Here is a 26,996-nt window from a genome sequence, read left to right on the forward strand (position 1 = left end):
ATCCTCAAAGCAAATACTGCATCTGTCGTACTCTTTTTTGGCATGAAACCATACTGCTGCTCACAAATGCTCACTTCTGCCTTTAGTCTAGCTTCCACTACTCTTTCCCATAACTTCATTGTATGGCTCATTAGCTTTATTCCTCTGTAGTTGCCACAACTCTGCACATCTCCCTTGTTCCTAAATGGGCACCAGCACACTTCTCCTCCATTCCTCAGGCATCTTCTCACTATCTAAGATCCTGTTGAACAACCCAGTCAGAAACCCTACTGCCACCTCTCCTAGACATTTCCATACCTCCACAGGTATATCATCAGGACCGAGTCCCTTTCCACTCTTCATTCTCTTCCAAGCCCTCCTCACTAACTAACTAAGACCTCCTGACTAATGTTTCTTACTTCCTGGTCCACAACAGCCAACTTTTCTAGTCTTTGTTCTCTCTCATTTTCCTCGTTCATCAACTCTTCAAAGTATTCTTTCCATCTTCCCATCACACTACTGGCACCTGTCAATAGACTTCCATCCCTATACTTAATCACCCTGACCTGCTGCACGTCATTTTCATCTCTGTCTCTCTGTCTTGCCAACCTGTATAGATCAGTCTCTCCCTCCTTACTGTCCAACCTAGCATACAAGTCACCATAAGCCACTTGTTTGGCCTTTGCTACCTCTACCTTCACCTTACACTGCACCTCCCTGTACTCCTGTCTACTCTGCTTAGTCCTCTCAGTGTCCCACTTCTTCTTAGCTAACCTCTTTCTCTGTATACACTCCAGTACCTCCTCTATTCCACCACCAAGTCTCCTTATCTACTTTCCTTCCAGATGACACACCAAGTAATCTCTGACTTGTCTCCCTGATCACATTAGCTGTAGTTGTCCAGTCATCTGGAAGCACCTCCTAGTCAGTCCTATGTCGGATGCCCTTCCTGACACAACCCTCTGTATTTATCCGGGCTTGGGACCGGCACAGTAAGACACTGGCTTGTGCCCTCTTGCGGCTACATTATTGAGAAAGCATAATTGTTATCCTTATATCTCAGTTTTTTACAAGGAATTACATTAAATAATATATATTACTTGATGTGCTTTAGGGGTGAAGTGGCACGTAGAGGTAAGATCTTAAGCCCGAGCCCGAGTCCAATCCTGACTTGACCCGAAATTCGGGCCGGGTCGGGTTCCAAAAGTCACTAACTACATCCGGGTCAGGTTGGGCTTTAATACTCACGGGCTTGGATCGGGTCGGGCTCGATTTTTTTTGGACTCGGGCTTAAGATTTTAAGACTCAAGGCCGACCGGACCCAAACTTTTTTAATAAACATATATTTATATATTATGTATCTCAAACTATCTATGGATATTAAGCTAAGGAATACCCTTATAAAATAAATAATTTAGGTAAAACAGAAGATGATGTATGACAAACATACATCTACAATACCTGCTCAGTTCCCTCCGTGCATCAGCTGTATCTTCTTCTGTCAATTTACCTTTCCGATTGTACACACTGAAAGTATAGATAAGATCTTAAGCCCAAATCCAAGCCTGACCTGGCCCGAATTCAAAATGTCAATAAATAAATTCGGGTCGGGTCAGGCTTTAATACCCTCGGGTCGGGTCGGGCTGGATTTTTTTGGTCCGATCGTACCTCTAGTGGAATGCGTCTGCCACATGTTATCCACCTCTTTGTTATGTTCACACTGCTGTCAGGCTGTGATTTGTGAGATTCAAACCGTGACGAAAGAGAAGGGAAACAGCGTCTTCCTGCTTCATACCATCTGTGTGTAATGAAGGCAGTGAATGCAGTCTTGTTTTACAGCTTACTTCACATAAACTAATTGGGCATCACTTTTGACCTGTGAGATTCTTACTTCTTTTAAAAAAGTGACTGTTCATTCACACAATATCCAGTCAAAAAGGAAATGCTGTATATGTCTTCAGAATCAACAGAAAGAATGAAAATAGTCATGGAAGTTATAAATAACTGCATTGAATATTAGCCATTAATTACAGCAGCTATGTCACACGCAGGCACACAGAGTACTTTCGGCTTGATAACAGGGCAGCACAGTAATAAATCTCTTATTACTGCAGCTGCCCAGTGACAATAAAAAATAGAGAAGAAGCTTATGTGTGTTCAGGTATTTTATTTATGTGATTATTTTACAACTCAGATTGAAACAAATTTCTGGTAATTAAATATTTTACAAATTCTAATTTAATGTCTGCAGAATTTTGAATTTGGGGCAGTCCTGTGTGTAACGCTGTCATATCTTCTTACTGAATCGCAACTCCCATCGAGTGTTGAGGAAAGAGCAGGCTAAATTCTAAAAACAAATCTCCTATTCTTACTTAAATGACGGGCATTAAGAAATTGAAAAAATTAAATTTAAATTTAAAAATGGCAAAATTTCCTATATTCTTCCTTTTCATTCAAAATCTGGATGACCGATGTAATCTGCAGTTCTGTCATTTGTAGTGAATAGTTAGTAGTGTAAATATAAACTGTAAATTGTTCATAATATATGTTAATATGTATACCATATGTGAATATGTACATTTCATATGTTGCATATGTTAATATGTATGTATATTATTTAAGTATTTATGTATGAACCCCCCCCCCCAGTTTTCAATTTCTATGTTTTTTAAATATATTTATTAGCTCATTACACATAGCTGTTTATAATGTACATTTCTGTTTATTGTGTGTTTTGTGTTGGGTTTCTGTGTATTGAGTCTGTGTATTCTGCATGTCTTTCTGTGTGCACCAATCCTGTCTTTTGTATCATAAATGCTTTATGTGCCTTCAACTGCCTCTTGGGGACAAACAAAGTTTTTTGAATTTAATTTAATTGAATGTATACCATGAAAGGCAACACATGCTCATTAGGATCACTTATTATTCACACACCAGTGGAACAACAACTGGCAGCAGTTAGGATTCAGTACCTTGATTCAGTACCTACTGCAGGGGTTGAAAATCAAATCACTGACCTTCTGATAAGTGGATAACTGCTCTACCACTAGGTCAAGAAAAGATTATTCCGTATTTTGTATGTATCTTTTGTTGGTGATCTTTAAATGGTCGGGGGACAGACACAGTCTCTATAGTGTCTAAAGTAGGGGACATTATAGTATGTGACTGTAGGTGACAATACAGTAGGTGACAGTTCTAGGAGCGAAGAGATGTGTGCAAGACTGTGACTCTGCATCCCGGTCCCAACTCTGGGTGAGGGTTTTGGGTTGGACATAATGTTGTCAGAGTTTTGGAGAGGAGAACAGTGCCATTCCAAGTGGGATGTATGCTGTCTCGCCTAATGAGACCGGGTTTTCCCCAAAAAGTCCACCAATTATCAACAAACTTTTTATCATTAGCAGGACACCACCTAGACAGCCAGCTGTTGAGTGAAGATATGTGGCTAAACATGTCATCACTGCTCAGAATAGAAAGGGGACCAGAGAACACCACGGAGTCCGCAGAGTCTGACACCACGGAGTCCACGGATTCCGACAAAACTAGGTCCAAGTCAAAAAATTAAACTTTGTTACTCTTCACAGATTTTTGGAAGGCACTCATGTGATACCGTATGCGCTGACGGCATCCGGAAGTGCGCTACATTCTGTGAGTCTCGGACTTCCGTGAGACATGAAAGTGTCGATAAGAGTGTGGGAAAAGGTAATACAGACAGAAGGTGGTTTAATATCAGTATGGGGAGGGTTCATAAACGCTTAAATTACCGTAAATAGTAAGCTAGTTTGTGGCTCTATCACGGAATTCATTAATTGAGTGTGGTTCCTGGAACGCATTAACCGCGAGAAACGATGGCGAACTGTATACCTTTTTAGGTACACATCTCTGAAACCTGATGAGATATAATCACAAAAAAGCAACGTTTTCAGTAAGCCAGAGGCACAAAGATGTGTAGGTCAGGGTAAAATGTTGAATTCAGGGTTGTTGTGGCATGTTGCAGTTTCTGCCTGCCTTGTTTGCTGTTGTGTTTGTTTATGGTGTTGGTTTGCTGTTGTCGCATAATCACTGTAAAATACCTCATGCCATTTTAGAACTGTAGAGGAAGCTATTAATTTTCCAGCTTAAACTTGATAGTGAAAGCTATCATACGATTCTCTGCTCAAATACTGAACTACGCTCTGACAGTGCTTAACTGAAGTGAAGGGCCTTAAATAGACAGGCCAGGGTGTTAAACTAGGTTCAGGTGAAACTGATGATTAACTAATTAACTAGGTGTGAACAATGGTGAAGAACCAAACACAGATTGGTTAAAGACCAAACAAAACAATCAGGGAAAACAAACCAGGTGCAGTGAATCATGAATGTGGCAGTAACAGAAAATCAGAAAAGTACATGAACTGAAAACCAATAAACAAAAGACAAAGTCAGGAACGTATGAATAAGGCAAAACAGAACATTGCAGATGCAGATCCTAACACAGCAAGCCTGGCGGAAGTTCAGTCTCTTGGCAGAGTGGAGGTAGGACAGACTTTTATGGTCAGTCCAGACAATGAAAGGCTTAGCTGCTCCCTCCAGCCAATGCTAGAACCACTGCCAGCAGTTCACGATTTCCAACATCATAATTGCACTCAGCAGGAGAAAGGTGGCGAGGGAAATAGACGCAAGGGTTTAACGTCCACCAATGAATGTTTGTGGACGTTAAATATTTGAGGGGAGCTGCAATATTGCTGTAATTACAAATGAACCCTCTCTAAAAATCAACAAACCCAAGAAAACGCTATAGCTGCTTTCAATTAGTGGAAATTGGCCAATCCCTGACTGCCTCAATTTTGGCTGGATCGGCCCTGAGTTGTGCCCGTCCCACCACGTAGCCCAGGAACTTAACAAAGAAAAAGTCAAACTCACATTTCTCTGCCTTTACTAACAGCTTTTTTTCCAACAACCTCCTTAGAACACCCTCACATGATCCATGTGGTCTTTCTGTGATTGAGAAAAAATCAGTATGTCATCCAAGTAAACACAGTCTTATTTAGTAAGTCCATCTTTTTTCTAGGTGGCGTGGTAGCGCAGTGCTGTTGCCTCACAACATAGCGGTTCCGGGTTCGAGTCCCACTCTGTGCAGAGTTTGCATATTCTACCCGTGTCTGTGTGGATTCTCTCCGGCTTCCTCCCACCTCCAAAACTATGCGCTTCAGGTTAATTGGCCGGTCCCAAATTGCCCGTAGGAGTGTGTGTGGTCTGAGGGGCCTTAAACACAGATTGATTTAGCTCTTTGTAAATAAAATTTGATTGATGATTGATTGATTGACATCGATATAACTTTACATTTGCAGATGCATTTAGTGATAGATTGTTGTAGAACCCATGAAGTAAAATCATTTACATAATAGTCTCAGATTTCAGTGGACTGTTGCCGGAGGAAACAAAGATCATAGATTTTTGGCCTTTCCTCCTTCTTTGCACTAATTTCTTGTGAGACTTTTCTTAAGTGTCAAGCATTTTTTATGCATTTTTAATCTTTAAACATAAAAGTATTTAATATTATGATGTTAACAAAATCTTCCAAATCCTAGGCCCAACTCTAATTGTAACACTAACCATGACTCCAACCCCTGTCCCCCCTCTTTAGTCAGAATCACCGTTGTGCTTGTAGGGAGAGTAGAGTAGAACTTAATTTATCCCTTAAAGAGGTCCGTCAGGGAAATTAGCTTCTCCATCGCACCATACACAGTACAGTGAGCACACCAAAGCACAGAGAAAAAGCACGCAGAAAGTATGAACAGCATACAGAAAGTAGTATCAGCACATTGAAAGTAGTACCAACTCCTTGGAAGAATAAAAAATAACCAACAAAGAATATACAAAAAGCATAAATATTTTATGAAAAGGCATGCATAAGCATAGGAAAGTAAAGTGTATATAGTGTTTGAGTGTTGATGTATTACGAGTGTCATCCCTCAGCTCTCTTGTGGACTCTCTTCTTCTTCATCTCCCCCAGAGAGAAGTTGAGCAGTTTAATGGCTTGGGGGATGAAGGAATTCTCAAGTCTGTTGGTCCTGCTGTTGGGAGGTGCAGTCTCTGGCTGTTCAGGCTTCACTGGACGTTTGCTACGGTGTGCAGAGGGTGGCTGGCATCGTCCATGATGTCCAGCTGTTTGTTTCTTCTCTGCCACCGTTGCCAGAGGGTCCAGTTTCTTCCTGACCACTGAGCTGGCTGAGCTTGTAATATGTAAATATGAATTTCTAAAAGCAATGATAACCCACCAGTCTGCATATTAATGGTGAAACCAAAGAAAGATTAGCTAAATTAATCCAATGAAGCTGGAGAATGGTGGAGCTGGAGCCTAAGTGGAACAGACGATCACATGGGAAACAGTTTGAAAAATAAGCAAAGGTTGAAATTTGACCCTGTCCTAGTTTTCTCAAGGTCAAGGTCATCATCTCATTTTAATCCCCATTGTAGCCTGAATAATGTGCTTTTTGTTTCATCTTTCTATCTGCAACGGTTGTTAAGATATTTGGTGGACTAACTGATGGATAGATGGACAGACAAACACACAAACACTGACAATTACAATACATAACCACTTTGAGGCGGTTTGTAAAAAGATTTTTTTTTTTTTTTTTTTGCAAAAGCACTTTAATCACATCCAAACATTTTACAATTTTAATGGAAGGTATTCCCATGGGAGGGCAGTGATGGGAGGGTGGTGATGACAGGACCACTTGGGGACTGATTGGTACCAAAAGTGACATTTTTGTTGTTTTCATGTTTTTCTTTCCAAATAAATCAGTCAATTAAAAGGCTAAACATATAAAATTTTGCAAGTCATTTTCTTTCAACTTGATTTTCTAAATTCCTTAATGCCTGTCATTGGAAGTGTATAGAGTAGTAGATTTTCACCGTGTATACACAGGACCTGATTGGTACAAAAATGGTCTCATTGACTCCCATTATAACCACATATTTTTCATATGCTATAAACATATATATATATATTACTATATACACAGCCGGTCCCGGCCAAATCACGTAAGACTTGCATGCTGTGCACTGATAAGAGGAGAGAGTGGAGCCAGTGCGCAAAGTGTCACGCACATGCATGCAAGAGGCACAACAAGATTGTCTGTGAGTCGTTTCAATTGCCAGTAAACATTCACTCTCTCTCTCTCACACACACACACACACACACACACACACACACACACACACACACACACACACACACACAAAAAACATACCATACCATGGCATACACTGCACAAATATTGTTCTTTTATGTTCTTTTATGTTTGCAATTTAATGAATGTTGAAATGTTTATATGTACAATAAAATATGTAGTTGTACAAAGGTCTCATATTTTAGTTTGTCATGCACCGGACACGTTGCCATGGCGAGGCGCATACATTTCTATGACATGATCCGTTTTGGACCATTAGCCAATGTGTTCATTAACTTTAAAATTCTCCTTGTACCAAAAACTAATTATGCATTAAAGTTATTATTGTTACCAATTACTGGCATGGTCAAGGTTGTAATATCTTTATCAGAAGTATTTAACTGTATGCTAATTTTTCAAAATATTCCATATTTTGTGTTTTTTTCCCCATTGGAAGAAAAAGAGGGTTGTAATGGCAAATTCCATATAGACATATATAATAATATAAAAAAAACGTTATATCTATGGATAGGGCTGAAGTAATTGAAAAGATTGGTGCATTGAAAGAAAAAAAATATTTCTGTATTACAGGTTTATTTAAACATTTTTGTGAAATGTCCTTTCTTGACTCAAAGGGTTAAGGTGTTTGGAAAAGTTGAAATTCTCATTTTACCAAAAACTAATAATGCATTAAAGTTAATAATCCTACCAATTATTGGTATGGTCAAGGTTGTAATATCTTTATCAGAAGTATTTAACTGTGCACTAACTGTGCACATTTTGTGTTTTTCCCATTTGAAGAAAAAAAAAGTTTGTAATGGCAAATTCCATATAGACATATATAAAATAATTTAAAAAAAACTTTTTATCTATGGATAGGGCTGAAGTAATGGAAAAGACCAGTGCATTGAAAGAAAAAAAAATTTATGTATTATAATTGTTTTTACACTTTCATGAAATGTCAATTTTTTGTCTCTTTGGGTAAGGTGTATAGCCATTTTAATCTGTACCCAAAGGTTACAGTTTCCACTAATAGATGCTCTGCAGACTATCGAGCAGTACAGACCAACACATACTGTGGAGCCTTTGTGTCTAGGTAGGTATTGAAGCAGAGTCTTTTCACAGCTTCTTTATTCCATGGGTTCTTGTTATTGAGGTAAAGTAGGAGACTTAGCCGATCGTCATAAGTTTAGAAAGTTTATTCCTGACAAGTCTAATACAGATATCCGGGCTCTCCACAGTCCCTGGCTGCCGGTACTAGACAGGTCTTACATCAGACGCAGCTGAAGAAGAGCAAATTCTATCTTGGCCCGGTCAGATTTAAACAATTCAGATTAAGAATATGCATGAGGGAATGTGGTGTCTTCTGGACCAATCCGTGACAGGTTTCCGGCCGCATCTTCTCGACATAGTTTCCGTCTCCGGTCTCATCCTGTAAATAATCCTGCCTACATCCTGATCACCCCATAACTGTGAAGACTTCCATAAATGGAACTGTTACCTTGGATGTGTGTGTGTGTGTGTGTGTGTGTGTGTGTGTGTGTGTGTGTGTGTGTGTGTGTGTGTGTGTGTGTGTGTGTGTGTGTGTGTGTGTGTGTGTGTGTGTGTGTGTGTGTGTGTGTGTGTGTGTGATTGTTCAAATGTGTACAGACTTCAAGGGTGAGAAAAGATTAGATGAGTTCTGTGAGCTCTGTGTGCACTGGGATAGGGTTCAACTGTCTGCAAAGATTAAGTGAGTGTGTGATTAAAGTTGACTACTGTGAAGCTAGCAAAAATAGCAAATAGCATTAGCAAATAACGTGTATAAGTCTAAATCTCTTCAGTATGTAGGCAGGTAGGTAGGCAGACAGGCAAGTAAGCAGGTAGGTAGGTATGTAGGTGGGTGAGTGGGTGCTTGGCTAGCTAGATAGATAGATAGATAGATAGATAGATAGATAGATAGATAGATAGATAGATAGATAGATAGATAGATAGATAGATAGATAGATAGATAGATAGATAGATAGATAGATAGATAGATAGATAGATAGATACATACATACATACATACATACATACATACATACATACATACATACATACATAGATAGATTGATAACTTCCCTTTCCCCAGCCACATCCACCAGCTCTGACTGGGGGATCCCAAGGCGTTCCCAGGCCAGTGTTGAGATATAATCCCTCCACCTGGTCCTGGGTCTGCCCCAAGGTCTCCTCCCATGGGATGGACATGCACCTCCCCAGGGACGTGCCCCAGAGGCACCTTTCGACTCCTTTCGACGCGGAAGAGCAGCGAGTCCCTACTTTAAGCCCCTGGCGAATAGCAGAGATTCTCACCTATCTCTTAGGAAGACACCACCTCATCCCTGCCGTTTCACACTCGGCTGCAAACCGGACCAGTGAGCACTGCAGTTCACAGGCCGATGATGCAAACAGGACAACGTCATCTGCAAAAACCAGCGATGCAATCCTCAGTCGACCAAACTGTAAGCCCTCCACACCACGAGTATGCCGCGATATCCTATCCATGAGAATCAAAAACAGAATTGGTGACAAAGCCAAGTCCTGGCAAAGGTGAACAGTCACTCGGAACAAGTACGATTTACCGCAGGGATTGGATGGCCCTGAGGAGAGGCCCTCTCACCCCATACCTCCCACAATAAGTCCCTGGGGACCCGATTGTACGCTTTCTCAAAGTCTACAAAACATACAGACTGGATGGGCATACTTCCAAGCCCCTCCTAGAATCCCTGCAGAGTAAAGAGGTGGTTCATTGTTTCACGACCAGAACAAAACCCACATTATTCCTCCTCAATCTGAGGTTCGACAATCGGCCGTACCATCCTTTTCAGCACCTTGGAGTAAACTTTCCCAAGGAGGCTGAGGAGTGTGATGCCCCTGTAGTTGGCACACATCGTCTGGTCCCCCTTTTTAAAAAGACAAAGTACCACCCCAATTCGCCACTCTTTCGGCACTGTTCCATCTTCCATGCAATGTTAAAGAGGCGTGTCATCCGTGACAGCCCCTCAACACCCAGAGCCTTCAGCATTTTCCGAGTGGATCTCATCAATACCTGGGGCTTTGCCACTGTGAAGTTATTTAATTACCTCAGTCACTTTGCCCAGAGAGATTGACTCGAATAGCCCATCATCCTCCAGCTCTGCCTCTGCAACAGAGGACGAGTCAGTTGGGGTAACTGGATTCAGGAGTTCCTCAAAGTGTTCCTTCTACCAACCGGCAACCTCCTCAGTCGAGGTCAACAGTGTCCCATCCCTGCCATATACAGCTTGGATGGTCCCCCATTTCCCACTCCTAATTTCTCGGACAGTCTTCTAGAACAACTTTGGTGCTGTCCAAAAGTCCTTCTCCATGACCTCTCAAAACTCCTCCCACACCCACTGTGTTAGCGCCACTTGAGGCACCCAAAATCTTGAGACCATAGCTCTCAGCTGCAGCTTCAGCAATGGAAGCTTTGAACATCAACCATTCAGGTTCGATGTCCCCAGCCTCCTCAGCAATGCACAAGAATCTCCTTCGCATATGTGAATTGAAGGCGTTGTGGATAAAGTCCTTCCCCAGACATTCCCAGTTCACCCGCACTAGGGGGCGGCAGTGGCTCAGCGGTAGAGCAGATGTCTTGAGAACAGATCGCCCAGCCATCGATGGATCGATTCCTGCTCCCGCCAGAACATCTCCGGAGTGTGAGCTGACGGTGGGAGGTATCAGCTCACCTCCCAGCCACTGCCGAGGCGCCCTTGAGCAAGGCACCCACCCCCTACGAGCTGCTCTATTGGGGCGCATTCCAGGAAGCTGCTGCCCGTCACTCTGCCTCCCGATGTACAGCTTGATGTTGTGTATTGTGTGTACTAACTGCATACTTACAGGCCCCCTCGTGTGCTGTGGTTGTTTCAGGGCCCTGTACATGCTGTGAAAAACTAACACAACAATGTAACAAAAATGTACACCTGTGTGACAAATGTAATTTCCCCGAGGGGATCAATAAAGTATATCTTCTTCTTCTTCTTCTACTCGTTTGGGCTTACCAGGTCTATCCAAAGGTTTCCCCTGCCAACGGACCCAACTCACCACCAGGCGGTGATCAGTTGATCATTGATTAACATAATTTCTTTGTCACTTTTATTGTATAAACAACCTCATATGATCATGTCATACAACGACATGCTGTCAAAAGATTTGTCTTACCTGAATGCAACTCAATAAATAAAAATAGTAGATCAAACATGAAAGGGGTGAACCTCATGCTGCAGAGCACAACAAACTCACATTTGATTGCTTAAAATGTTCACATTAGAGACACTGATAGTTATATTATGGTAGAGTAGCAACTGAGACTAAAGGGAACTTATCTGATTCTTAAATAACTGAAGTGTGAGAGATGTCAGATTAGTTTTTCAGTGACTGCTATCATTCTGAAATGGTTGTAAAATGTAATATTGTTGTTCCTTTACAGCATTGGTTCTTAACCTGGGTACGATCGAACCATAGGGGTTTGGTGAGTCGGTCTCAGGGATTCGGCAGAGATGGAGTTCAAGACAAAACACCCTACACGATGTGTCGGGTGTTTTTGCCGAACATACACGAAACACTGAGTACGTTTGACACATCGTGTCAATTCGTGATGACCGCCCCCCTTAGCCATCACTGGCTGCAGGTGATCACGCTACATCGATTAGCCTACCTGTGCTATAAGGGATTTTGCGCACTCAGTAGTCAATTTATGCCTGTCATGATGGTACGTCATCTGATTGCTTTCTTAATATTTTATTCATTCATTCATCTTCTAACCCGCTTAATCCGCAAACGCAGGTTGCGGGGGAGCCGACGCCTATCCCGGCAGTCTCAGGGCGTGAGGCGGGGGACACTCCGGGCACGACGCCAGTGCACCGCGGAGCCACATAGAAACAAACAATCATTCACACACACACTCGCACCCACGGTCAATTTGGGACTGGCCAATCAACCTGAAGCGCATGCTTTTGGAGGTGGGAGGAAGCCGGAGAACCCGGAGAGAACCCACGTTTAATTCATAGTAATTATGTTGAGCAAAAAAAGAAAGTGGTCAAACGAACATGTGCAACGTGAATTTACATGTACTGTATAACGGAATGTGATAGGAGTCAGCGTTCTGCATGATTTGCAATGTCAAGTTGAGCAACTTTAGTCTAGCTCTGGCAAAAATAAAGGAACACTTCCTTAAGCTGCACGGAAAACAAAAGAAACAGACTTTGCTGTGAAAATGACATAAGAGTAGCACTTGCCAAGGTGAAGCCACGCATATCTGAACTGGTCTCTCAGTAACAACAGAAGTCACACTAATTTGCAGGTAGGTAATTTCATGTGAGTTCATGCACTGTCTTGGTTTTGTTCTTTGAAAAAGGTGACATTAATGCACAATTCATTAAATACACCAGTAAAACATATTGTTATGTCTTAAATTTGAAAAAAAAAAATTACTAAAGAATGGTTCGGTGAGTGAGCATTTGAAACCGGTAGGGTTCAGTACCTCCAACAAGGTTAAGAACCACTGCTTTACAGACAGGTTAAAGATGAAGCTGGGTAGAAGATCACTACATGGAACGTCTAATCTAAGACAGCTACATGTTATCAGCTACAGCTACATGTTATCAGCTACATGTTATCAGCTACATGTTATCAGCTACAGCTACATGTTATCAGTAAGGGGCAGAGCAGGATGTACTTCCTGAGGAGGCTGGCCTCCTTCAACATCTGTCCTAAGCTCCTTCTCATGTCTCATGTTCTATCAGTCCCTAGTCTCCAGTGTGCTGTTATACACCATTGTGTGTTGGGATGGTGGGGCCAGGAAAAGAGATATGGACCGTCTTAACAGGCTCATCCGTAGAGTGGGCTCAGTGGTTGGGCTGAGCCTGGACTCTGTGGAGATAGTTCTGGAGAGCAGGACCATGTTTAAAGTTAAGGCTATCATGAACAACAACAGCCAGCCCCTGCCCACCACCTTCTTCCAGCAGAGGAGCACCTTCACAGCAGACTGCTGTCACACAGCACCTCCACAGAGAGGCTGAGGTCCTCCTTCGTGCCCAGTGTCATCAGGGGGTACAATGACTCTCAGGAGGAGCGGGGGGGAGGTGGCGAGGTCAGCACGTGGTTGAATGGATTTAATTTAATTTTATACACTTTATATTTTAATTTTGTACTGTTTATATTTTAATTTAATTTTGTACTGTTTATATTTTAATTTTATACTGTTTATATTTTAGTTATAGTTTAGTATATTAATGCTGCATGTGTCTGTTAGTGTAGTGTATGCCTTGTATGTCAGTATTTATTCGTTATGTAATGCCTGAGCAGTGGATATGTACAATTTCCTCCAGGATTAATAAAGTATCTATCTATCTATCTATCTATCTATCTATCTATCTATCTATCTATCTATCTATAACTTCTTCAGCTATTCATTAGAACTTCCTTCCACCTTCTATCAATGGAATCCGAAGGACACTTGTAAGGCATCATTTCTTTTATGAGGTTACCAGAAGTCATCTCATCCTGGATGGATGGATGGATGGATGGATGATAGATGGATGGATGGAAAAATATAAGATTAGACATTGATGTTAATAACTGAAATCCTATTTTGTATTTTATGAAAAAAATCAGCTGCTACTCCTAAACTCAGAGTGAAGACATCTTTACAATTAAAACTTTTTTAAGCTTTTAAAGAAAATACTGGTTGATCCACTCAGACTGTGAACAGAACAGATTTCTGACACCTGGTAAAAGCACTGTTTTCACAGCAATTGACTTTATAACCCCTTGGTAAAAACAGAGCCACTTAAACAACTTTTTGAGTAAATACTGCAACTTTATTTCCTGAGTCAACTTGAACAAACATCACATTTGTTTAGTACATTGTAATTGACAACCTAGCTTATATCAGTCAGTATAAGTTGATTGTTGACATATTATATACCTGATGATGCATATTGAGGACTGTGCATTAGGGATATGGGGTAGTGGAAACTTCCTGGGGAGTCAAGGATCATACATGGGGTTGCTGAAGTTTCCTAAATCGCTGTAGTCCTTGTCTAGAAGTGGCCCATAGGAGACACGTCTGCAATGGAGTCCATACAGTGTAAATGAGAAAAAATCATTAATGTATTAACCAACAATGACAGGAAAAAGGATTAGAGAATGTAAAAACAACTGAATGAGTACTGTTATATAAAAATATTTGAGTCCTGACTGAATTAAATGAACTAATGTTTACACATCAATAAGCAACTACATACTATGGCAAGCTGTAGGGAGTGGTGGTTTCCAACACAGAAAACAATGTCACAGTCCCATTCCAATATTGATTCCAACATGATCGGCACTGTGGGCGGCACAGTGGCACAGTGAGTGGTTAGCGCTGTCGCCGCCCAACCAGGCAGTTCTGGGTTTGAGTCCTGCTCTGTGCTGAATTTGCATGCTCTCCCTGTGTCTGTGTGGGTTCTCACCGAGCTCACCGGCTTCCTCCCACCTCCAAAAGCATGCGCTTCAGGTTGATTGGCTGGTCCCAAATTGCCCGTAGGAGTGAGTGTGTGTGTGGTTTTATATCTTTGTGTGTGGCTCCGCGGCACACTGGCGTTGTGCCCGGAGTTTCCCCCGCCCCACGTCCTATGCCAGCTGGGATAGGCTCCAGCTCCCTGTGACCCACTGTGGATGAATGACTGGCACTGCTTCATTTTCCAGTGGGAATTGTGGGCAGCATGTATTCAGATGTACTTTCTTTTCAGTCTACCTGAGTGAACAGCCAGTTGACTCAAGTGATATTTTGTGAAATTCATAAAGAACTTTTAGCCTCACCACCACTCTCGCATCCACCTGTAGGCTCAGGTTAGGGACTTTGAGACATTTATCACTCCCCAATATCATAAACATACTGTATCATCAGGGAGTGATTAAATTTTCTGCTGCTGTGATGATTAATGTTAAAAACTCCTGAGCTGTGTGAGTGAACATCATCGAATTCCATCATACACACGCACTGATATCACACAATGCTCCAAAGATAAATAATTATATGGGACCAAACTCACAAAATAGGTTCAATTAAATACATCGTTAGCTATATATAACCAAGAATGAAGGAGTCCACTTTAGTAAATTAGATCTTCAGAAATAGGGATTGCATAAATTTTAATGGTAAGTTATTACATGAAAAAACTTCTGATGCTTGATGTGTGTTTTCTGAGACTGAACAACTAAATCTGCTAACACAGAACACAAGTTTACTTCTGACATAGTGTTAATAAAGTCAAATAAATAATACAATCATGTAAATAGTGCATGTGAAACAATAAATGTTATCATCTAAGTGTGTAAGTCGTACAATATTTTAAGTGTCTTGTAATAAAAGCCGTTGCTTGTTTTGTTTCATAACATCCTCTTCATCAAAAGCCGAATGCATGGCCACTTTTCATGTTTTCCTTTTATGAGATTGCATTTTCCCAATTTACAGTTCTTTTGGCTGAGCTTCAGTTCTAGGGATATTTATTTGAGCTCTGTACTCACCGAATCTTGTAGTAGTACATCCCTCCTAACAGTAAGATGACAACTAGGATGAACACAATAACAATGGCAGCGATGCCTCCTGAAGAGAGAGAGAGAGACAGAGAGTGAAAGAGAGATTTGATCTTTAAAATCAAAATTTAATTGTGAAATTAAAACAATTGTATCCTGCTTCAAAATAGATTGGTGTCATCATGAGACCTTAACAATAAAAATTATTAACTATTATGAACATTTAATAATGCACTGCTGTTACAACACCAAGTTGTTGCTTATGCCTCACAAACACTCAGTCAACACAGGTAACTTGTGTTGAGGGGGGAAAATATCTTCTTCTTTTTTCTTCTTCTTTTCCTTTCGGTTTTTCCCATCAGGGGTCGCCACAGCGAATCAATTTCCTCCATCTAGCCCTGTCCTTTGAATCCTCTACTCCCACTCCAACTACCTTCATGTCTTCCCTCATTACATCCATAAACCTCCTCTTTGGTCTTCCTCTAGGCCTCCTCCCTGGCAGTTCAAAGCTTCGCATCCTTCTACCAATATATTCTCTGTCTCTCCTCTGGACATGTCCAAACCATCTCAGTCTGGCCTCTCTGACTTTATCTCCACAACCTCTAACATGTGCTGTCCCTCTGATGTACTCATTCCTGATCCTATCCTTCCTGGTCACTCCCAGAGAGAACCTCAGCATCTTCATCTCTGCTACCTCGAGCTCTGACTACTGTCTTTTCTTCAGTGACACTGTCTCTAGGCCAAACAACATTGCTGGTCTCACCACAGTTTTGTACACCTTTCCTTTCATTTTAGCTGAAACTCTTCTATCGCACATCACACCTGACACTTTCCTCCACCCGTTCCATCCTGCCTGCACACGCTTCTTCACCTCTTTTCCACACTCTCCATTGCTCTGGACTGTTGAGCCTAAGTACTTCAAATCCTCCACCTTCTTGATCTCTTCTCCCTGTAACCTCACTCTTCCACTTGGGTCCCTCTCATTCACACACATGTACTCTGTCTTACTGCGGCTAACCTTCATTCCTCTCCTTTCCAGGACAAACCCCCACCTCTCTAGCTTCTCCTCCACCTGTTCCCTGCTCTCACTACAGATCACAATGTCATCTGCAAACATCATAGTCCATGGAGATTCCTGTCTAACCTCGTCTGTCAGCCTGTCCATCACCATAGCGAACAAGAAGGGGCTCAGAGCTGATCCCTGATGCAGTCCCACCTCCACCTTGAACTCCTCTGTCACACCTACAGCACACCTCACCACTGTCTTACAGTCCTCATACATGTCCTGCACCGCTCTAACATACTTCTCTGCCACTCCAGACTTCCTCATACAATACCACAGTTCCTCTCTGGGCACCCTGTCATAAGCTTTCTCCAGTTCTACAAAAACACAATGCAGCTCCCTCTGGCCTTCTCTGTACTTCTCTATCAACATCCTCAAAGCAAATACTGCATCTGTAGTACTCTTTTTTGGCATGAAACCATACTGCTGCTCACAAATGTTCACTTCTGCCCCTGCCCCCCTGAGGGGGGAAAATATCAACACTGATAACTTCTTTACTTCTTTTGAACTTTCCAAGGCACTAAAGGCCCAGGAAAAAGCAGCCTGGTTGGTCCAGTAAATAAGAGTAGACAAGAGCTTCCTCTATCTGTAGAGGAGCAAAGGGCCCTGCTCACTTAAGAGGTGCTAAAATGTGACAGTGCAACAATCTATCAATACTGTAGTGATTTAATCCCCACCCATTTCCGGTCAAACCACACCCACTTCCGGTTTAAGTCCCACATATTCTGAGTACAGATATATATATACAGATAATTTAGATGGTTTAACAGATACAGATAGAGATACAGATAGTGGTGTACTCGCTCATCCCTACGAAGTACTTAAAATCATATCCAAAAGCTGTTGAGTCGATCCACCGGACGTTAAGAAAGTTCTTGAAGACGTTTCGTCTCTCATCCAAGAGACTTCTTCAGTTCAGAGAGTGGCTGATAATGTCCCAGCTTATAAACCCTGTGGGGTGTGGTCAGTGCTTTTCACATTCCAACGACCGTCGTTTAACCCGTCTGGCTCTTTAACGATTGTTGGTGGGGGTGTCAAATGGGGTCGTTGAGATGTGAGTTACACCTTTGTATGCTAATGAGGGTCATTAGCATGAGACCCATCACCTGGGTCAATCCGCTGAGACAATCTTTTTGGGAGTTTCGAAAGGACATGATTATAAATGAAAGAAAAATCATCCACCTTCTTGATCTCTTCTCCCTGTAACCTCATTCTTCCACGTGGGTCCCTCTCATTTACACACATATACTCTGTCTTACTGCGGCTAACCTTCAATCCTCTCCTTTCCAGGACAAACCTCCACCTCTGTAGCTTCTCCTCCACCTGTTCCTTTCTCTCACTACTGATCACAATGTCATCTGCAAAGGTTAGAAAGGAATCTCTATAGTCCATAGAGATTCCTTTCTAACCTTGTCTGTCGGCCTGTCCATCACCATAGCGAACAAGAAGGGGCTCAGAGCTGATCCCTGATGCAGTCCCACTTCCACCTTGAACTCCTTTGTCACACCTGCAGCACACCTCACCACTGTCTCACAGTTCTCTAACATACTTCGCTGCACTCCAGACTTCCTCATACAATACCACAGTTCCTCTCTAGGCAGCCTGTCATAAATTTTCTCCAATTTTTGGCATGAAACCAGCACACCAGCACACTTCTCCTCCATTCCTCAGGCATCTTCTCACTATTATGATCCTGTTGAACAACCCAGTCAGAAACTCTACTGCCACCTCTCTTAGACACTTCCCAACCTCTACAGGTATATCATCAGGACCGACTGCCTTTCCACTCTTCATCCTCTTCAGTGCCCTCCTCACTTCATCCTGACTTATCTTTGCTACATCCTGGTCCACAAGTCACCTCTTCTAGTCTTTGTTCTCTCTCATTTTCCACGTTCATCAACTCTTCAAAGTACTCTTTCCATCTTCCCATCACACTACTGGCACCTGTCAATAGACTTCCGTCCCTATCCTTAATCACTGTAACCTGCTGCACATCCTTCCCATCTCTGTCTCTCTGTCTTGCCAACCTGTATAGATCAGTATCTCCCTCCTTACTGTCCAACCTAGCATACAAGTCCTCATAAGCTTCTTGTTTGGCCTTTGCTAGCTCTACCTTCACATTACACTGCATCTCCCTGTACTCCTGTCTACTCTCCTCAGTCCTCTCAGTGTCCCACTTCTTCTTAGCTAACCTCTTTCTCCGTATACACTCCTGTACCTCCTCATTCCACCACCAAGTCTCCTTATCTACTTTCCTTCCAGATGACACACCAAGTACTCTCCTACCTGTCTCCCTGATCACATTAGCTGTAGTTGTCCAGTCATCTGTAAGCACCTCCTGGCCTCCCAGAGTCTGTCTTAACTCCTTCCTAAAAGTCATGCAACAATCTTCCTTTTTCAGCTTCCACCATTTCGTCTTGTGCTTTGCCTTTGCCCTCTTCATCTTTCTCACCACCAGAGTCATCCTACACATCACCATCCTACACTGTTTGGCTACACTCTCGCCTACCACTACTTTGCAGTCACTCATCTCCTTCAGGTTACACCGATTACACAAGATGTAGTCTACCTGTGTGCTCCTACCACCATTCTTACAGGTCACCCTATGTTCCTGCCTCTTCTGGAAGAAAGTATTCACTATAGCCATTTCCGTCCTTTTTGCAAAGTCAACTACCATCTGTCCTTCTGCATTCCTCTCCTGGATACCAAACCTGCCCATCACCTCCTCACCACCTCTGTTTCCTGCATCAACATGTCCATTGAAGTCTGCACCAATGACAACTCTCTCACTTCTAGGCATGCTCTGCATCACTTCATCAAAGTCCAGCCAGAATTTCTCCTTCTCCTCCAGCTCACACCCAACCCGTGGAGCATACCCACTAACAACATTGAACATCACACCTTCGATTTCTAGCTTCAGACTCATCACTCTATCCGGCACTCTTTTTTACCTCCAGGACATTCCTAACAAACTCCTCCTTCAAGCTAACTCCTACTCCATTTCTCTTCCCATCTACACCATGATAGAACAACTTGAACCCTGCTCCTAAACTTCTAGCCTTGCTACCTTTCCACCTGGTCTCCTGGACACACAGTATGTCTACCTTCCTCCTCTGCATCAGGTCAACCAACTCTCTACCTTTTCCTGTCATAGTTCCAACATTCAACGTCCCTACTCTCAGTCCTATAGTCCTGACGTTCCTCTTCTCTCTCTTCGTGCGAACACACTCCTCCTCTCCTTCTTCGACCAACAGTAGTCCAATTCCACCGGTGCCCTGTAGGTGAACAGCCCCGATGGTGGTCGTTGTTAACCCGGGCCTCGACCAATCCAGTATGGAAGTCATAGGTTTGATTTACATGTTTGATTTGGCAAAAGTTTTACGCCGGATGCTCTTCCTGACACAACCCTCTGTATTTATCTGGGCTTGGGACCGGCACAATAAGACATTGGCTTGTATCCTCTTGTGGCTACATTTCCTCTTGTGGCTACATTACCTGTCTCCCTGATCACATTAGTGGTAATAGTCCATCTAATCATCTGGAAGCACCTCCTGACCACGCAGAGCCTGGCTTAACCCCTTACTAAAAGTCATGCAACATTTTTCCTTTTTTCAGCTTCCACCATTTTGTCCTTTGCTCTGCCTTTGACCTCTTCATCTTCCTCACCACCAGAGTCATCCTACACAGGTATGATCAGTTACACATAACTGATCATACCTGATGAGGTATTATCCTCATCAGGTATTATCAGTTATATGAACCTGATGGTTAAGATAACCTTAGCGTTCAGTATTAATTGGTCACCTCATGGGAAACCAGAATAAACATGGCTGAGGAGCCATTTTATGTCAATGAGATGGTGTGGAGGCCCATTTACTTCATCCAAAAAATTCTTATTACCTGGAAGGCACTTCAGTCAGAACCAGGCTGTTGTCAACTTCCTTTCTAAGGCAGTTTAAATAATACAGCTGAGAGAATACCAAGTGATGACAATAATACAATCAATAGGGACTAAAAAAGAGGGAAATGGGAATCCACAGGATGATCCAACAAAATCGGAAGCCTTATCCGTAGTAAAACTAAATTTTTGGATCGCCAGCGTCTCATCTCATCCTGGAACAAAGCAATCTTATCATCCTACTCCATAATGCTCCTGTCAGCCATTTGGGCGGTGACATCCTGTACAACCTGGACTCAAAGTCATGTTGTGTTAGAAACAGAGACATTTATCAACACAAGGGGACCAGGTAAAGAAATCACACAATTAGAAAAAAAACAGCATAACATGACTGAGTCATGTACTATTTTAAGGAATAGTAAGTGATAACGGCACAAGGTTCTCTTCAGTTCCTGTACAGAAAGGACAAAGTACAATGTTACCTGAAGCTATTAGGACTTCAGTGCTTTGACAGACCACTGAAACCAGGTAAACAAAAACTAAACATTGCAGATACTGTAGACTGTAGAGTTAATAGATGTAAGATTTGCTTGATTCATTATTAAAAAGGCTTAGGACCATTTTTCCAAAGAAAAGTACTGAATACGCAGCTTAATCAAAAAGCAACACAAACCTGATTCTCAATAGCTCATGCTATGTTTTCATAGCATAAACTGTAATGAATCATTTGTGCTGCCATGGTAAACAAAAACAATTTTCAAACACTGTTAAAGATCAGATCAGTAGGAGCAGAACGGCTTCCTGAATGAGAGAATGAGCATGATGCTTAAATATCAACCACAGATTCACGGTGTTAAAGTAGGTCACAGAGAAGAAAGAATACACTGGCTCTGCAATATTTAATCTGAGAGGAGTGATTACCTGTGCTCTGATGATTCCTCTAAGTGTGAAAAAAATGTGTCTGACACACTAAAGTTAATTAGTAACTTGAAACAGTGAAAGATAGTTTGAGTGAGTTGTTGAGCAAAGTCTGATGTTGAATAGGTTTATACATTCAGACAGATATCACGTTTGCATAGCTTCATTGCGAAGTTCATGATATATATCTAAAGTAAATTTGTCCAAAAAAACCCCCAAAAAAATAGCATTTGCAAGGTATGCCAGAAGAGAACTTAACATGGAGGAATGCTCTCCAATGCTCCAGGAAAGATTTCAACATTGTACAGTCCATAGGAAGGGTTAGCCACATCAAGGATTTTGAAAAGTCAATATCATTGATTTAGTTTTATCTTAGCTTCATCTCTTTTTTTTTTTACATTATATGCTTTCTCTAATTCTGATGCCCACAACTTGAGTCTCACCAGTTGGGATACAGACAACAATAGACCTGGATGACAGCACAACCAAGATACTTTCTGTTGATGCATACCTGAACTCAGACCCTCAGATTTGTGTCCCTGCTGTGCATCTGGTGTTGTATTGGCGGTCCCTCCTGATGTAATACCAGTGGTGGTGGAACTGCTTTGGTTGTTGGTTTGGGCACTGATGGTACTCGCAGAACTGCTTGTGCTCATGAGTTGAGTACTGCTTGTGTAAGTGGGTTGAGTAGTGATGTTGGCGGTAGAAGTTTCTGTGCTGGTGAGTTGCGCACTGGTGATGCTGGTGGAATTGCTAGTCCCAGTGGACTGGGTATTGATGGTGCTAGTGGAATCACTTGTGGTGATGGGTTGGTTGGTGGTGGTGCTGGTGGGTTGGGTATTGCTTGTACCAGTGGGTTGGGTACTGATGTTGGCGGTAGAACTTTCTGTGATGGTGGGTTTGATACTGGTGGTGCTGGTGGAAATGCTAGTGCGAACGGGTTGGGTACTGATGTTGGCCGTAGAACTTTCTGTGATGGTGGGTTTGATACTGGTGGTGCTAGTAGAAATGCTAGTGCGAACGGGTTGGGTACTGCTGGTGCTGGTGGAATCACTTGTGGTGATGGGTTGGTTGGCGGTGGTGCTGGTGGGTTGGGTATTGCTTGTACCAGTGGGTTGGGTACTGATGTTGGCGGTAGAACTTTCTGTGATGGTGGGTTCGATACTGGTGGTGCTGGTGGAAATGCTAGTGCCAATGGGTTGGTTATTGGTAGAGACGCTGTGTTGGGTACTGCTTGTACCAGTAGGTTGGGTACTGATGTTGGCGGTAGAACTTTCTGTGCTGGTGAATTGGGCACTGGTGATGCTGGTGGAATTGCTAGTACCGATGGGTTGGGTGCTGATCGCGCTGGTGGTATCTCTTGTGGCGTTGGGTTGGTTACTGGTGGTGCTGGTGAGTTGGGTACTGCTTGTGCCAGTGGGTTGGGTACTGATGTTGCCGGTAGAACTTTTTGTGCTGGTGGGTTGTGCGCCGGTGGTGCTGGTGGAACTACTATTGCCAATAGGTTGGGTACTGATGGTGCTGGTGGAACTGCTTGTGCCAGTGGGTTGAACATTGACTGTAGTGGTGGTTTGGGTCCTGGTAGTGCTGCTGGCAGCGTTTGTGCTAGGGTCCTGGTCCTGAGTCGTGAAAGATGCAGTTGGTGGTAAGACAGAAGGTGACAAAAGTGTGGAACTCTTAGTTGTGATTTCAGAAATGGTGCGCTCTTCGGTGCTGGCTGTAGTTTGTATGTAAGCTGTTGTCTCCATTCTAACTGTGCTGGTGAGATTATTGTCAAAAGTAGTTGACAAGGTAAACTGTGTAGTTGGTGAATCCACAATTGTGCCTCCAGAGTCTTGTAGAGATGTTGTGGAGGAAAAGTGTTGTGCTACTGTTGTAGAGGAGGAGCACAGCACTAGACCTGCAAGTCAAGATAAAATATTTCAGTTACTTGTCAAGTGTGTTCCTGTAGTAAGATGTTAAACAGCACAGAACTTGAAAAATAGTTACTCTCAGATTCTCTTTGTGTTTCCTACTGGCTAAACATTTGTATCTCTCCCCTTGCCTGTAAAAATGATTGTATGATTACTTCTGTGTCAGATGCTCTATAACCAGAGGGATGAAAAAGGGGGGAAGACAGGCTTCCTAAAATGCATGAGCCTTGCATTCCAAAGATTTTTTTTCATATTACATCCTATAAGGCATCACTTCAACTTCTTAGTAGCTCTTTGCTGTTTATAAGTTTGCATTTACTGTTTCTTTGTTTAGCATGAAGTTTCAACTTTGGTCAATGTAGTCTTCTAACTTGATGTGAATTGTGTTCAGAAAATGGTTCCCACTTAATCCATTGTAACTCATTGTGTGATTAAAAAACAAGTTTACCATGTTGTTGTTTTTTTTACTAAGCATATTTAATGTCTATATTTGAGACTCTGTTTTGAACATGTTTACTATGTTACAATGAGACATTATTCTGTTCTTCACACAATAAAATGCATTGCATTTTTTTCTCAGAAAGATATCTGGTAAATCATCTGGTTATACAAAGCTTACACACAAATTCCAAAACAGTGAATCAATGTCAGTATAAGAACTACACACTCAAAACTGTTTCATCATCACTGAGTAATAAAATCCAATGGAAATAAAGCTCTTTAAGAAAAAAGTAACAGTGCCATTTACAAATTGGGATGAAATATTGCAATCATTCATTAAACTTGTCAGGTTTCATTAAATAATAAGATAGTAATAATAATAATAATAATAATAATAATAATAATAATAATAATAATAATAATAATAATAATAATAATAATAATAATAGTAATAATAATATTTATCTTATATTATTATTATTATTATTATTATTATTATGAAAAATAATAAGTCTGTCCATACTGTGGAAAACTCAAAAAATATTAAAATCAGAAGGCGTTTCATATAATTTATTGTGCATTAGTTCTGCCCTATATGAACTACAGTGCTGAGGTGTGGGGAAATACATAAAAGTAGTGTACAACCTCTTTTTGACACATAAAAGAGCCATAAGAATTATCCATACAGAGCACACACGAATCAATTATTCATTAAATCTAAAGTACTGAAAATGCATGACACATAAGCTATACAACTGCTCAACTCATGTATAAAAAGCCAATAATTGTTTACCACAAAATATATTAGCACAAATTCAGAATAATGAATCCAGCTATCAATTGAGAGGACAAGAAAGAAAATAAACCAAACAAACTAAAAACTAAAGATGGACAACTTTAAAACAGAGCTAGAATGCTATTTTTTGTGGCATTTGTAGTGTAATATCTACATTCCCTCCTTTTCCATTCAACAAAATGTTATTATCCACTCTTGAAATTCACCTGATTTCATAAAATGTCCATAATATGCTAAATTATCAAAATTCTTGATATGTGATCTCCTGCATATTGTGCTCTATGTCATTATCACCTTTACATGAAAGGAAATAACTTACAAATTAAATCTGTAGACTAGTCATCAAATGAAATAACATGCACTGCTCTTTGGAGGATACTTACATGTAAATAGAATTTCCAAGCTGACCCCCATCTTTGTATTCTTATACTATGTATGTCCTTAAACACTTTTCAGATTGACGCTCTCTCTGTGCTCTGTGCTCCTCGTGGACTGTTGTAGTTTGTGTGGCTGCCTTGACTGTAAGTGACTGAATACAAGAGTCTGTGGGTGGGACTACATGATGGCTGAGTCATATTCAAGACCTCACTGATTGGTATAGTGACAAGAAACTGTTGAGATGAAAACTAAGAAATGAAACCTAAAAATGCAGCTGCAGCTATGAAATATACAGTATTTCATATGTTCAGAAGTACTTTAATTAATGTGTCACACATGACAATTACACATTGTCTGAAAGCCTATTCACTCAGCGCTAGTATTTACGAGATGCGCTTGAAAGCCCCATAACGTGAACAGCGGATGCAACGTGCCGCTAATGTGTTCATGCTCAGATGTTCATTGTTCATTGGGTTTTTACTGCATTGTTTTACATCTTTATTACAGATGTTACTGTTAGTTTTATATGACTGTTATACTCATTGTATTATCTCTTTTTCTCTTTCTGTTTCCGTTTAGACCACACACACACACACACACACACACACACACACACACACACACACACACACACACGCACGCACACACACACGCACACACACACGCACACACACACACACACATATATACCTGTTGCTCAGAATAAAGCTGATAAAAGGATTCTCTGGCCGGAATTTATCATTAGTGTCCGTATCCCTAATTGAACCCTATCCATATTCTACACACATGTTGTTGTTTTTTTGTCTTGTCTGCATGTATTCTCATAGTTTAACCCCATAAAAGGGGGTCAACCTTTTATATGATCAATGTTTATTTTAGTCTTGCAGCAAAATCGTTTATATATTTTAATGCGTACATGTGACCATCACCAGTCCTCTCTGGGAACTAAATTGTCAGTCTTTATTAGAATTTCCTATTGTGAGCCAGAGAAGTAAATGCTGCACCTCTGTGAGTTAAGTGGGAAAGCAAAAGGAGACAGGGAGAGAGAACACAAACAAGGTAGTGGATAGACAGGCAGTGGTTTTGGAGTGAAAAAGATTTAGGCTGTTTTATCATATCTTAGAACTGATACCTTAATACCAATGTTATAAAACAGCAGATTAGTGGAGGTCCTGACAGTATTACACATGATTACACATGTTTATTGTACTGCTAGTTTTTGATATGGTCTAATAAACATTTGTATTGGTGTTTGAAATGCGCTTTTTTTACTCAAAATAGAATGCATTATACAATTTGTACGTTGTTTCTCTCCTTTCTTAGGCATTTTCCATATTTATATAAACTAGGGGTAAATCCTCCATTAAGGTCAGGAGCAGAGACATTCAAATGAAACAGGACAAAATAATATGAAATTGAACAGGTTTAAAATATCTAGATAATTTAATGGTATATGAAAGACAAAAACGATTGATAAAAGTTTTTTCAGGGCATTATACCTGAAGCTACAAGGAGTTGCTTCAGGTATGACGCCCAAATATCAAACTGAACTGTCTCACTGCACTGTGGGTAGTGTGTGCAAAGTAATGCACAGCATAATACCAAATGACCAAATATTTTCACAATTTCTTTGGTGCAATTCATCAAATACTAACAAATAAAAAATTGTTGAATATCTTTGTTACAGTCAAGACTGGACTGTTGTAGATTGGGACTGAGAAAATTTTTTATATCAGTCATTTTTTAAATATTGTCATGTCTGTTGGCTTTTCACTTCTAAGGCCTGAGTAGAAATGCCACAGCCATCACTGGTCACTGCCTTTTTGGAAATTTCAGTTTAAATATGTTAAAAGTGACATACTGTGCCAGCCAAATTACTCTATTTACAATACTA

At 41.3% G+C, this 26,996-nt stretch overlaps 1 protein-coding gene across 1 annotated transcript; it reads right to left on the reverse strand.

The window, feature by feature from the left end:
- Nucleotides 1-13,979: 13,979 nt before the first annotated feature.
- parm1 (prostate androgen-regulated mucin-like protein 1) lies at nucleotides 13,980-25,255 on the reverse strand. Its single transcript, XM_068335437.1, has 4 exons — nucleotides 25,108-25,255; nucleotides 22,086-23,474; nucleotides 15,687-15,765; nucleotides 13,980-14,241 (listed from the first exon to the last, which is right to left on the reverse strand). The coding sequence occupies exons 1-4, from the start codon at nucleotides 25,136-25,138 to the stop codon at nucleotides 14,163-14,165; spliced, it is 1,578 nt and encodes a 525-aa protein (XP_068191538.1). The 5' UTR covers nucleotides 25,139-25,255; the 3' UTR covers nucleotides 13,980-14,162.
- Nucleotides 25,256-26,996: the final 1,741 nt, after the last annotated feature.

This window comes from Antennarius striatus, chromosome 15, assembly GCF_040054535.1.
Source record: "Antennarius striatus isolate MH-2024 chromosome 15, ASM4005453v1, whole genome shotgun sequence".
Classification (NCBI taxonomy): domain Eukaryota; kingdom Metazoa; phylum Chordata; class Actinopteri; order Lophiiformes; family Antennariidae; genus Antennarius; species Antennarius striatus.

Coding starts and splice junctions, on each gene's coding strand:
- parm1 (XM_068335437.1), bottom strand. CDS start 25,138: ATGGGGGTCAGCTTGGAAATTCTATTTACAT. Junction 23,475..25,107: donor CTTGGAAATTCTATTTACAT/GTAAGTATCCTC, acceptor CTTGACTTGCAG/GTCTAGTGCTGTGCTCCTCC. Junction 15,766..22,085: donor ATCTGAGGGTCTGAGTTCAG/GTATGCATCAAC, acceptor CTCTCTCTTCAG/GAGGCATCGCTGCCATTGTT.